Source organism: Lethenteron reissneri, chromosome 57, assembly GCF_015708825.2.
Source record: "Lethenteron reissneri isolate LAM-NWPU_2019-01 chromosome 57, ASM1570882v1, whole genome shotgun sequence".
Lineage (NCBI taxonomy): Eukaryota > Metazoa > Chordata > Hyperoartia > Petromyzontiformes > Petromyzontidae > Lethenteron > Lethenteron reissneri.
In genome coordinates this window covers 9,650,988-9,665,554 of record NC_083835.1, presented here as the reverse complement: position 1 = coordinate 9,665,554, position 14,567 = coordinate 9,650,988, and the positions used below count along the sequence as shown (strand labels likewise).

General features: G+C 50.9%; 1 protein-coding gene across 1 annotated transcript in view; it reads left to right on the top strand.

Annotated features, from left to right (window-relative positions):
* LOC133357149 (calpain-5-like) overlaps window positions 1-14,567 on the top strand; it is a 46,296-nt gene that overhangs the window by 400 nt on the left and 31,329 nt on the right. Inside the window, exons 2-4 of the mRNA XM_061574959.1 lie at window positions 11,265-11,396; window positions 11,727-11,935; window positions 13,644-13,836. Of these exons, the coding sequence (XP_061430943.1) occupies window positions 11,265-11,396; window positions 11,727-11,935; window positions 13,644-13,836 (534 nt within the window). The remainder of the gene's footprint in view (window positions 1-11,264; window positions 11,397-11,726; window positions 11,936-13,643; window positions 13,837-14,567) is intronic.

The window sequence follows — 14,567 nt, the reverse complement described above, 5'->3', positions numbered from 1 at the left end:
CCCTCACCACCCCTCACCATCCCTGCTACTAAACCCCTCACCACCCCTCACCACCCCTCACCACCCCTCACCATCCCTGCTAAACCATCACCATCCCTGCTAAACCCTCACCCCCTGCTAAGCTTTGGTGAAGCAAAAGCCTTAAGAGAGCGTAGATTTAAAAAAGAAATTCAAATTATGGCAGCTGATAAAGGCCACTAATGTAATGACGTCCCGATCATATTATGATAATAAAATGTAAGATTTACTGGAGGAAGATACCAATATTAAAATTAAACGAGATCCAAGCAATACTTTTGAACGCAAGACTTCTGCAATCATTGCGAATTCATTAATCCCCAAGACTGAGCAATACCAAATTAAGCCACATGCCTCAAAACTACCAAGAGTGTATTGGCTACAAAAAATTCATAAAATCGGTATCCCATGTAAGTACAATAGGCTCTGCCACATATAAATTAGCTAAATATGTAAGTAAACAAATACAACCCTACATCGGAAGGACAGCTTCATTCATAAGAAATTCAGAACATCTTGTGTGAATGTGATTAAGGATATTAAACGTAAACCCTAATGATATTCTGGTAAGTTTTGATGTCATTTATCTGTTCACTAAGGTTCCAGTTGACGAGTCACTTCAATTACTTGATACACTGGTAAAGAAGCCAGGTTTACCAGAAGACATTCCAAAACTAGCCGACCATTGTCTAAATGACACTGATTTCTTGTGGAGAGGTGACTTCTTTAAATCCGTACATGGAAAACTTTGAAACAAGAGCACTTGCCTGAAGTATATTCAAAACATCTTTTTGGTTTAGATATGTCGATGACACTTTGGTTGTCTGGCCACATGGTAAAGATGCACTTATTGCATTTTTAACTAATCTTGAATGCGCAAAACCCAGCCATTCAGTTCACCATAGAAATGTAGGTGAACAACACACTCCCATATTCTTGGTTCTTTCGGTAAAGTCACGTAGAAGGGAAATAATATAATAATCATGTTGTATTTAAGTTTTATTATTTTATTATTTCCCTTCTACATGACTTTACCGAATGAACCAAGAATATGAATCCAGGCATTTACGAAAGCTTTAAATCGAAACACACTCCCATTCCTGGATATTTTGCTTGGACGCGGTCAAAATGGCAAAATAACACACAGCGTCTACCGAAAGGGAACGCACACGGATGCCTATCTGAATGCAGATTTGCATTATCACCCAGCACAGAAATCCTCTATCATCTAAACGCTCATACATTGGGCAAAGACAGTGTCAGATGGTGAAAGTTTAGGGATAGATATTAAACATGTTAAAAAAGCACTAAGACTGAATGGCTATAATAATGCTCAAATTAACAGAGCATTGAATGCCAAATCAAGATCGAACAACAATACTACTGAAAGTGATCAGATTATCAAAACAATTCAAATACCATATATCTTGGGAGTTAGTGACAAATTAGCCCGTGTTTTGCCAAAGCAAAACATTAGTGAGATTTGGTACGGTACACAAAATTCAACAACTAGTGTCTTGTACTAAAGATGAATGACTGAATTTATCAACAGAAGGTGTATATCGGATGAATTGCTTATGCGGTAAGTGTTATATTGGACAGACTGGGCGTAACATTAGCGTAAGACTAAAAGAACACCAATGGAACATTAAATTCTCCCAAACACAGCTGTCAGTAGTGGCAGAGCATGCTTGCCAACAAGGGAATTCAATTGATTTTGATACCGTTGAAGTGTTATGCAGAACTAATTATTCCTGGCCAAGATTAGAGAATCATTTGAAATTGAGAAGAACACTATGGGGACCTCATTTGCCAGTAAAAATATGATAATTGGTTCTTTACCCTTCTATCTGGCAACAAAACTGACGCAAAAAAAGGTGTCAGTTTTGTTGCCAGATAGAAGGGTAAAGAACCAATTATCAATTGAGAAGAATTCAAATAATTTTCATCGCTGTGATAGCTATAGACTCAGCGCAGCCTGGAAGCATATTAATTTATTTCTACCTCCGTGACTTTACCGAAAGAACCAAAGAGTATGGATTCCTGCAGTCACGAAAGCTTCAAATAAAGATGGAAGCGTATTATTAAGTAATACACAACACATATTGCAATTCCTTACTGGTGAGTCACATGCTAAGTGGCTGATTACTGATCTATTACATAATTGTATACAACCCCACCTCCGCCTCTGATCTCGAATCCTGATTCGGTTCATCAATGATGACGTCATCCTGCACTCTTTAAGACTGGAAGCAGGTGGATGGCTTCACTATTCTGGCAAATCGCCCGAAGATGCTGGATGTAGTTTTCAGCGTAACGTCGTACTACTCAGATTGTAAATGTTGTAGATCCACTCTTCAAGACACCGGTGGGCTAAAGTAGTGAACTATTTGTCTTTTGTCAATGTGACACATTTTTTACTCATTGGCCGTGTTGGGTGGAGGCGGGTTGCGACACGTTTATAAATAACGCGATCTATCCCATAAAGATTTATTATGAAACCCTCACCCCTTGCTAACCCTTACTATGCTGCAAAACCATCCCCCCATACTAAACCCTCACCCCCTGCTAAACCATGACCCCCATGAGAATAGGGTTTGCCCTTTTTTCTGGCAACAAAACAGGTGTTGCGATGTTAAAACACCAAACTGAAACCTTTTACAAGGAATCATGTCTGCATTAACCACACTACTTGTGGTCAGAATGCAAAAAAAACATACTCTGATAATAAATGCATTGTCTATGAGACTGATTGGTCCACACTAGCGACAGCTTTCATTTGAGCCTCATCTCAAACGGTGTTAGACCAGAGGACACCAAAAGGCGTACAGCACAAAGACAAGCAATATCAGAGTACTGAGAACTCGGGGTGAGCGGCTACATCATGGGACCTCCTTTGCCAGTACCAAAATATCAGAATAGGCAAAAACGGACACCGCGCGGGACCTTAAAATGAAAACAATAACAAACAGAGGTGACGTTTCGGCCAATGGCCATACTCAACAGCATATTGGTCAGAGAGAGAGTGGACTTTTTTGGTTGCTGTTGTAAGGCACTGCGAATGCAGATCATTGCAGAAATTTTTTTTTTACCGCAGTTCACTCCGGTTACGCCATGCTGGCCGTATGCGCTCTACTCAGCCCAGGGCTCGCTAACCTGTGGCTCTGGAGCCGCGTGGGACGGCCCTTTAAAGATTGCTTGGTGACTTGATTAAGGACCACCGTCTTATATTCACAGCAGAGTCCATTGCCGGTCGTTCTGGTCCCATTGAATTTTTATATTACCGAATTTGAATAAAGATGGCACTTGTTATTTTGGTTCGCCGACCCCTGTGCTAGATGTTCATAGGCAGGACGTCCTCTTTCCGTATTGGACGTGGGTCTTGGTTCGACGCCCAACTCTAGAATGAGCACGGAATCGTCACGAGCGTCGCTGTGGAGAAACGTGAACAGAAGAAACTTCTTCCAGCGGTGCCGCTACCCCGATGAGACAATCATGCGATTCGTGATTGTAATTCTGTCTCGGCAAAAGTAACGCCACGTGATTATCGATGGATTATATCGCTTCTATTATAAATGCCTGGTGTTATGAGAGCCGATCAGAAGGCCTGAATCAAAAAGTTAGAGAAAATGGAACCCCCTCCCCCAAAGATGTGGGGGTTTCCGCCGCACGCACTGCGCACACCCTTTCAACAAATTAGCGACATCCTTAGCCATAGCGGACAAGAAGAAGTCCAGCTTAAGTGTGGCCAACGTCTTATGCACACCCAGGTGCAACAGGCGCTCGTGTACCGCCCAAATGACCTTACCCCGCAGGGCAGTGGGAACCACAATGTTATAACGGCGCAACCCTCCGTCCCAATGCACGAGCAATCCGCCTCTGAGGATGACAGAGACGACACCCCGTCGATCCCCGCCCCCATCAGCCTCCCTGACACGGCGTCGCAATTTAAGCAGGGAAGCCTCCTCAACCTGGAGGCGCCCCATTCTTCGTGGTCCAGCCCAATGACGGCATCACGTGCCATCGGACCCTCGGCCACCTCAGATGTTACAACCTCGGCCGACGCTGCAAGGGGAGGGGGCGAGTGCTCGTTGGGCGGCTTACAGCTCCCGGAGCCCGAAAAACACGCGCACCCGCCACTCGTTGGTAATCACAACAGGGCGTCAGCGTTCGTGTGTCGGGAGCCTTTGCGATAGGTAACATTAAAGGAGTAGTCCTCGAGGACCTCCAACGTGAAAGTTGGCCAGACGGCTGTTCAACACGCAGCGCGTACTGTAGCGCTGCATGGTCTGAGCGCATCTCAAAGCGTCTACCATACAAATACCATACAAATAGTTCTTGGTGTGTGACACAATACCGTTGTTCGGCCGGAGACAGCACTCTGCTTCCGTATGCGACAACATTCTCGACGCCATTGACACCTTGAGACAGAACAGCTCCAATTCCGGTGTTACTAGTGTCTGTATCGAGGAAGAACAGCAAGGAAAAGTCGGGGTAGCAGAAGGGAGGGGTGTTCACCAAGCCAACCCGGAGCGCAACAAATGCGGCCTCCTCTCCCCCAATGGAATTTATGACTCTTTGCCATCAAGGCGTGGAGAGGTTTAGCGATTGTAGCGAACTTGGCGACAAAACGGCGGTAATAGGACGCGAATCCTATGAAATTGCGCACCTCCCCCACCGACTTGGGCGTTGGCCAAGTACGAACACACGTGGTTTTGTCTGGGTCAGTCGCAATTGCCGATTCACTTACTACGTGGCTAAGATACCGAACCGATTTCTTGAGAATGTGACACTTCTGTGGTTTAAATTTCAGGTTGGCCGCACGCATTTTGAGAAAGACAACGCGTAGCCGTTCCAGGTGTTCATCAAACGTATGGCTGAAAACGATAACATCGTCGAGATATATCATGTACGACTCCCACTGGAGACCAGCCAGAACCAATTCCATTCATCGCTGGTGTGGAATGAAGACCCGTCGGAAGCCGATTGAATTCGAACACGCCTTGTGGTGTACGAAAGACGCTTTTTCGGTCTTGGAGTCTTCGTCTAGTGGCAACTGCCAAAACCCGGATAGGAGATCAAGAGTTGAAAAGAACCGCGCCCCTGCTAGGGCATCCAGTGAGTCGTCCATTCGGGGTAGAGGGTACGCATCAGCTACCATCCTGCTTTTTAACAAGTACAATTAGGGCTCCCCATGGGCTGGTGGACGGTGAAATAATATCCGCGGCTAACATTTCGTCAACCGTCAGCCGAACGTGTTATTTTTCCGTAGGGCTCAGCCGGTAGAGATTCTACCAGATGGGAGCGGCGTCACCCGTATCAATGTAATTACTCAAAAACGTAGTGCGGCCGATGTAAAATTTCCCTTTGCTAAAACCGCCGAAAATTTGCGCAAAAGCGCCCTCAATTTCCCCCTCTGAAACTTGGACAATTCTGCATTCTCTGAATAAAGCATATCCATCCACCCCCCATCAGAACTCTGGTGCAGCCGCGTATTCGACGTGGCACCTACACTACCAACAATGCTTCCCTCATGACGCGCTGGCGACGCATGAGCTAGCACGGTACTTTCTTGGATGACCGACGTGTCTAGCCCTGCTTTAAGAACCTGAATGAAGGGTTCCTGACCGTTGGATACCAACGTCTGGGCCCCTACTCACGTCAATCCACGACTGGCTTCATTAGAAGGTCTAGCGGTTTCCTCAATCGCAAGGGGACCAATATGTGCGTGCCGGGGGGAATCTTCACGTCCTACGTGCAAGTGCTTGCACGGTAGTGTTAGCTGTGCACAAGCGAGTGGGAGAAGGCAAAAATGCCATTCGACAGCCGGATGGTAATTCCAGGCACCTCTTGTAAATACAAATTTTCAGGGGCATCCTTCCCAAAAAGTCGGTCCTGAGCAAGCACGGAATAGCAAGGGATGTCGACACAAGAACCGGCCCCGTCAATCTGATATCCGCAATGCACACCTCCGCTGTTATTCTCCCAATGATGCCCAATGAGCCGCCATTTACGGCAAATCACGGAGCTTCGACAGGACATAAGATACGACATTTATGGGGAATGATGTTATAAATCAACTTTGAGATGATGGTCGCTGATTTGGGCCGGTCGGCCCGATCAAAGTCCGAACCCTCCCGCACCGACGCACGACCGAAACGGAAACCGAATGGACGAGATGGGTGAGTGGATTCAGGGGCCGAGTGTGTGATGTGTCGCGACTCGCCTCTGGGTGTAGTGAAGTGGAAGACGGTCGGGCGGATGACGGCAATGGTCCGGGGAGGCGTCATCGCGGCACTCGGCAGCCTGACGAGACGTGTCCCGGCAGGCCGCAGTTGTAGCACACAACGAGCCCGCTCCCAGGACGAGGAGATGTCTTCTGCCGTCATTGGCCGTCCGTCCGTCGCACGTCGCACCATGCCGTCCCATCACTCGCCTCCGCTCTGGGTCGACGTGCAGGCTGGGACGGGTTCCACATCTTCAGGTGTATCCGTCCCCTCACGGGGCGTGGTACACGCCGCCAACCCTTTGTGCCGTTGCAAGAGCTGTTGAGCCTGGATGCATCTTGCAACCTTGATCGACGAAAGGTCGTCGTCTACGGGCGGCAGGACGATGTTGAGGTCCTTAGCCAAAGCCAAAAATCTCTCAAGGGCCAGCGAGTCGACTCCGTCGTGGTCCATCCTCGGAAAGGCAGCCTTCGCTCGCGCCAAAAGTGCACTACGGAAGGTGAGGGGCGTCTCGGTTCCCCCTCTCCTTCGCGTAGCGAACTTATGGTGCACGTTCGACGGCGGCTCCTAAATTGCCGCCATTTGGTCAAATGCTTGAGTCAGCGTGGCCCTCTCCGACGGCGGGATGGTGATAAACGCCGCCAGGGCGCCGTCATCAAGAGCGGCGGTGTAGTATATAGGCATATATGCCTACACACCATCCATACAATAGAGTCCGTAGATACTACTAACGCCATTGTAGTTACTAGGCATATATGCCTACACACTCTACATACAAGAGTCAGTAGTACTGAGTATCTACTGACTATCGTATCTACTGACTATAGTAGTATCTTTTGACTCTATAGTATATAGAGTATGTAGGCATATAGGCCCACTGGGGTTTGTAGCTCTCTTGTTTTTAGAAGTAGTATCTGCACACATTGGGGGGGGAGGGGGGGAAGAGGACATCAGTGGGGGGGGGGGGGGGGCGACTGGCCAAGCGCAAAGTGCCCCCGCCGCAGGAGCTAGAATAAGGTGGCAGAAATTGAAGTTCATGGAACGTCTCGCATTCGCCACAGCACCACAGTGCATAACCAGAAGCGCCACTTGTTGACGAAGAGCCACTTGTTTGCTCTTCTTGGCGGCCGACCCCTGCACTGGAAGATAAACGACAATCGTGGTGAAGTTACAGAGACGGACAATTTGACGGAATCCCGGTTAACCCAATGAGCTCTGTAGCTCTTCTGGACAGGTGTCCAACCCAAAGATATAAAACAAACACGAGTTTTTATATTAACCAGGTAAGGTCCACTGAGGTTTGTTGCTGACTTGTTTTTAGAAGCGACCTGGCGATCACAAATGAAAGCTCAGGGGGTCTGCAGCCAAAATAACAGCAAGGATTGTTTTCTAGAATTCGGTAAGAAACTCAACATTTCAAGAGCTGCAGTGCACGTGATGGAAGCGGCATGGTGGTGCTCCTTCATGGACAACGTCTCGAAGTGGTTCTCAAAGAGCCGCATTCCAATCCGGAGTCGCAGGTTTGCCGACCCCTGTGATAGCTCAACATAGGGGCCGTCCATAAATGACGTAACGCACCTGGGGGGGGGGGGGGTCAGACATTTGTGACGATGTGTGACGAGGGCGGGGGGGGTTGAGAAATGTGACGTCACATCAAAATGCGCAACTTCAAATAAATATAGACAACACGTTCTACTTAATTAAATCGACTTTTTAATACATGTTTTCTTCTACAACATCAGAGTGCAGCGCCACACATTAAACACGCACTACAATGACAATAGTTTAAAGCGATTTGAAGCATGTTTAAAAAAAAATTTGGGGGGGGGGGGGGGGCAGAGCTTTGTTACGTCATATTTGGGGGGGGGGGGGGGTGTGGCTTTTTGTGACGCCGTGTGACGAAGGGGGGGGGGGGTCAAAAATCGTCCAAAATCGCGTGATGTCATTTATGGACGGCCCCAAAGTAACTTATCATCGCGTGGAAATTTTAGATGTGACTACCTCACCTGGTATACAGGAGATCGTGGGTTCGATCCCGACCCTGATGCCTGTTGTATATTTGGAGTGTGCATGTTTCTCTCCCCGTGGTCGCATGGATTTGTGTCCGGGTCCTCCGACTTTTCCCACCACTTTTAGAATCACCATCACACGTTCAGAGTGTTTGGCTACTGCTAAAATGTCCACGCGGTGATGATCATTTTTTGATCGCCAGGTCGCTTCGGCAAAAAAGCCACACAGCTTGGTGTGCGTTTACCTGGTAAACTGCATGAAACAATCGTACATATCAACCCGATTAAAACGACAGAGTAGCACAGATTAAAAAGCGATAGTTATCAATGAAACCGACGCGATGAGTCATGGCTGCGAGCGGTAATCTAACACCCGCGTGCGTGCATGATACCAGGACGCTGCACCTGCGGTGAATGCGCTGTCACTGCTGTTATTAGATTACTCTATTGTTGTTCCGTGTTGCGTAACGTTACCTGAACAACTCAACTAGGATGATGCACGCAAAGCAGCCGTCATCGCCCCTACTGGCAGAAGGCGAATGCACTGTGACAGCTGCCACAAGGGGTGCCCCTAGGCGAGACCACAGCAGCAAGTCACTTGCAAATGAGGCTCTATCCTTATCTCTGGAAATGTCAGCTGCTTAAAACAAGATTAATTTGACATTGGGAAACTATTTCTACGGGTCTTTGTATATCTATGAACCTGTATTTCTCTCCCTTTATGTGTATCTCTGTATCCATATGCATTTCTCAATGCATATTTCTATATAAATCTGTGTCTCTATCTGTCTCTCTACATCTCTATGCATCTCTATGGGTCTCTGTGTTTCTATGAATCTCTATGCCATATTGGTGACCCAGGTAAGTTGTGCGAATAAGACTTCCATCCTGGTCTCCTGAGTTCTCACATGGTCACACAATCCACCTGGAAACTTTCACGAAATATTTTGTCAGGAAGTTAGACGTTTCGGAACAGCGATACGACCCATCGCTCATCACGTGGCGTTACCTTTTGCTGAACGGAATCGCAATCGCGAATCGTGTGATCGTCACAGCAACGCCAGATGTTTCTTCTGTTGCATTCTCCATGGCGATGTTTGTGATGGCATATTGTCAACCCCTGATCAGGGCCTACCTTATTACAGACCAATTCAGACCTTATTGGTCACTCCGTGCCCTTATAAATCTCAACGTTTATCCTTCAAAGTCCTATCACAAGAGAGAAACACAAACAAATAGACAAAAACTAATTTTTGACCTGAAAACTCAATTTACCTGTACAAGAATACGGGTAAAGCATATGGGTTGACAGGTATGTGATGCTTCTGTGTTTATTGTAGAGTATGTCGTCGAACCGGGACCTACGATTATCAGGGTCAGCGACGTGCGGTGTGAAAGACGCCCACCATACATACCAACATGTCTAGCACGGAGAGAGAGCTCCTACCTGCCTATAAACATCTGGCAGTAGCAAAGGCTGACCCTGCTGATGAGAGACTGTTGAAATCGGTCCAGAGTTTCGCTCGTGCTGAACCAGGGCCTTCGAAAACTAAACGAAAACCGAGCTGTGTAGCTGTTTTTCAGAAGCGACCTAGCCACAAACGGTCTCTCAGCAAAGTGGCTCATCATCACGTGGACATGTTAGCAGCAGCCAAATACTCTTGGTTCTTTCGGTAAAGTCACGTAAAAGGGAAATAATAAAATAAAATAAATAAAACAATAATATTCTCACGACGTTTCGATTGCAACACAAGCAATCATCATCAGGTGTGAAAACCACAGCAAGAAAATTTGAAAAAAGTGGGGCTTTTATTATTTTATTATTTTTCTTCTACGTGACTTTACCAAAAGAACCAAGAATATGAATCCCTGCAGTCACGAAAGCTTTAAATCGAAGCAGCCAAATACTCTAAACGTTTAATGTCGATTCTAAATGTGGAAGGAAAAACTGGAGGACCCGGAGAAAAATCCACGCGACCATGGGGAGAGAGAGACACGTAAACTCCAAATATACAGCAGGCGTCAGGGTTGGGATCGTATCCACAACCTCCTGCGTACCAGACGAGGTAGTTAACGTCTCCTAGCCACCGTGGCAGCGATTGTTCTGTGGAGTCTATCTGCAGAACAATCGCCGTTGACTTCCCCCCCGGAGTTTTGCCAATTTTATCGACCCCAGACAGAGGGAGTGATGATGGGCTGAGTCCACCCCCCACCAGTCGGGGTAGTTAACATCTCCCAGCAGCGCGGCGCCTGAAACGATGCAGTCCCTGAGAAGGAGGAGGGTGCCGTGTGGCTGGCGGGACGAGTGCCGCGTTACCACCCGAGTGGTTTGGAGAGACGGGACGGTGGTGTGGAGTCGGCTCGTTGGCCGCGGGGGGGGGGGCTGGGGGGGTCGTGCCGCGTGGCGTTGCAGCGGCCTCGCGGGGTTGCGCCACGGAGAGCGCACCGACCATCCGGCGCTCGCCGATTCGCTCCAGCTACCGATTCCGGCGCTCAGTCTCCTCCCCCGGTGGGCAGACGTCCTCTGGGACGCGGCGCGTTCCTTGGCTACCACTCCGTGCTTGGTGTTGACCACCGGCCGTCGTGTGCCTCGTGGCCGTTACTGCTGCTGCTGCCCAAGCAAACGCTCTTAACAATGAACCTTCCCCATGATGATGAGTGTGGCGTTGATGATGCTGCTGATCTGCTGATCATGCTGATGATGATGTACCTGCTGCTGATGCTGATGATGATGCTGATGATGACGTGCGCTCAAGAGTTGGGTGAGAACCCGTGCCTCTTTGTGGTAATGGTGATGACGAATGTAGCTTTGATGATGATGCAGGTCTGTTAGTAATGCGTCTGATGATGATGCTGATGAGGTGTGCACATAAACTGTGTGAGGACCCGTCTCTTCGTGGTCATGATATTGACTGTAATGTTGATGATCATGCTGCTGTTAATGCTGATAATGATGATGTTGATGCTGATGATGCTGATGGTGATGATGCTGATGGCGATGTGCGTGCAGGAGCTGTGCGATGACCCGCGTCTCTTCGTCGATGGCATCAGCGCCCACGACCTGCACCAGGGCTCCCTGGGGAACTGCTGGTTCGTGGCGGCCTGCTCCTGCCTCACACACAGGAAGAACCTGTGGACTACGGTAACACTCCTCCTCTACCACTCCTCCTCTACCACTCTCTCTCTCTCGTGAGTGCGGTGAATCGGCAGGTGCACTGAGCGATGGGCCCAGAGAGGTTCCCTCGAGTCTGAGCGGCTGGGCGGCCATGCTGGTGGTGGTGGCGGCGGTGTTGATGATGGTGGTGTTGGTTGTTGATGGTGGTGATGGTGGTGATAGTGATGGTGGTGCTGGTGGAGTTGCTGGTGGACGTCTCTGTTCGTTCGCAGGCTCGGATCGATGCCTCGTGTCACCTCTAACCTCCCCTCAATCCCCCCCCTCCCGTGCCCCCCCCTCCATCCCCCACCCCCCCAGGTGATCCCCGACCACGAGGACCAGGAGTGGGACCCGGCGCACCCCGAGAAGTACGCGGGCATCTTCCACTTCCGCTTCTGGCGGTTTGGCGAGTGGGTGGACGTGGTGGTGGACGACTTGCTGCCCACGCTGGACGGGCAGCTGCTCTACTGCCACTCGAACTCGTCCAACGAGTTCTGGTCGGCGCTGCTCGAGAAGGCCTTCGCCAAGTGAGTGGACGCGTGGCGCGTGGCGCGTGCCGCGTGCCGCTCCGGGCCTGCCGCGAGTCTGCGTGGCGCGCGGCCGCGGTGAGACCTCGAAGGGGGCCACGGGGGGGGGGGGGGTGCAGTCTCATTTGCAAGAGCGAGTGGCTGGGTGCGTGGGTGTGTGTGTGGTTGGGCGAGTGGGTGGGTGCGTGGGTGGGTGACTTGGGTGGGTGGGTGACGTGGGTGGGTGGGTGACTTGGGTGGGTGACTTGGGTGGGTGGGCAGGTGATTTGGGTGCATGGGCGGGTGACTTGGGTGGGTGGGTGGGCGGGTGACTTGGGTGGGTGGGTGACTTGGGTGGGTGGGCAGGTGATTTGGGTGCATGGGCGGGTGACTTGGGTGGGTGGGCGGGTGACTTGGGTGGGTGGGCAGGTGACTTTGGTGGGTGACTTGGGTGGGTGGGGTGGGTAGGTGGATGGGTGGGTGAGTGGATGGGTGGGTGAGTGGGTGGGTGAGTGGATGGGTGGGTGGGTGGGTGGATGGGTGGGTGGGTGGGTGAGTGGATGGGTGGGTGGGTGAGTGGGTGGGTGGGTGGGTGAGTGGGTGGGTGGGTGAGTGGATGGGTGGGTGGGTGGGTGAGTGGATGGGTGAGTGGATGGGTGGGTGAGTGGATGGGTGGGTGGGTGAGTGGGTGGGTGGGTGGGTGGGTGAGTGGGTGGGTGGGTGGGTGAGTGGGTGGGTGGGTGGGTGGGTGGGTAGGTGGGTGGGTGAGTGGGTAGGTGGGTGGGTAAGTGGGTGGGTGGGTGAGTGGGTGGGTGGATGACTGATTGGTTGTGTGGGTGGGTGAGTGGGTGACTGATTGAAGGGAATTCGAGGGGCCTGTGTGGATAGAAGGGAACTCAGGGGAGCAGTTTGGCTATAGGGTAACTGGTGGGGTAGCTGTGTGTGTGTGTAAGGGGACTGGGTGGCTGTGTGTGTGTGCAGGCTGTGTGTGTGTGTGCAGGCTGTGTGTGTGTGTGTGTGTAAGGGGACTGGGTGGCTGTGTGTGTGTGTGTGCTGTGTGTGTGTACAGGCTGTGTGTGTGTGTGTGCAGGCTGTGTGTGTGTGTGTGCAGGCTGTGTGTGTGTGTGTGGAGGCTGTGTGTGCAGGTTGTGTGTAGGCTGTGTGTGTGCAGGCTGTGTGTGTGTGTGTGTAGGCTGTGTGTGTGCTGTGTGTGTACATGCTGTGTGTGTGTGCGGGCTGTGTGTGTGTGTAGGCTGTGTGTAGGCTGTGTGTGTGTGTGTGTAGGCTGTGTGTGTGTGTAGGCTGTGTGTGTGCTGTGTGTGTGTACAGGCTGTGTGTGTGTGTGTGTGCAGGCTGTGTGTGTGTGTGTGTAGGCTGTGTGTAGGCTGTGTGTGTGTGTGTGTGTAGGCTGTGTGTGTGTGTGTAGGCTGTGTGTGTGTGTGCAGGCTGTGTGTGTGTGTGTGCAGGCTGTGTGTGTGTGTGTAGGCTGTGTGTAGGCTGTGTGTGTGTGTGTGTAGGCTGTGTGTGTGTGTGTAGGCTGTGTGTGTGCTGTGTGTGTGTGCAGGCTGTGTGTGTGTGTGTGTGCAGGCTGTGTGTGTGTGTGTGCAGGCTGTGTGTGTGTGTGTATGCTGTGTGTGTGTGTGTATGCTGTGTGTGTACATGCTGTGTGTGTACATGCTGTGTGTGTGTGTACAGGCTGTGTGTGTGTGTGCTGTGTGTCTGTGTGCAGGCTGTGTGGCTGCTACGAGGCTCTGGACGGGGGCAACACGGGCGACGCGCTCATGGACTTCACGGGGGGCGTCTCGGAGTCGGTGGACCTGCTGGAAGGGGCCTTCTCGCAGCAAGACGACGAGAGGGACAAGTTCTTCAACATGCTGCTCAAGGCATACAGCCGCGGGGCGCTGCTCAGCGGATCCATACGGGTCAGCCACCGCCACCATCGCCACCAATACCACCATCACTACCATCATCACCGCCACCATCACCACCGCCACCACCACCGCCACCACCACTACCATCATCACCACCACCGCCACCACCACTACCATCATCACCACCACCACCACCGCCGCCACCACCGCCATCATCACCACCACTGCTACCATCACCACCACGAACGCCATCACCGCCACCATCGCCACCAATACCACCATCATCACCACCACCATCACCACTGCTACCATCACCACCACGAATGCCGCCACCACCGCCATCATGACCGCCACCTCCACCGCCACCACCACCACAGTTCGTACACAGACAACGATCTCCCTGTGTTACCTGTTGTGGCAAGTGCTGTTAGCGAGTAACGCCAATGAAGGCCGGCACGGCACACAAGGGGGTGGTTTGGCCAGCACCACGTCCAGCCACCTTTGTTTTCCCAATGCCAATGTTTACACGTGGCACCAAGTACTCGTGTAACGCTGAGCCGACCTAGGGGAGGCCCAGGACTGGTTCAGATATCCTCCATTGTAATTGGTCAAACTCGGGGTCGGCTCAGCTCGGGGTCGTAGCGCAGCACTACCGCACTGCTCCATACACACACGCATACACAGTCTCAACACACACCACACCCACCACAACTACACACCCACCATAACCGTTCCCCGTGTTGTTACCATGACGACCGCAGCCTGGATGTAGGGCCACGTTA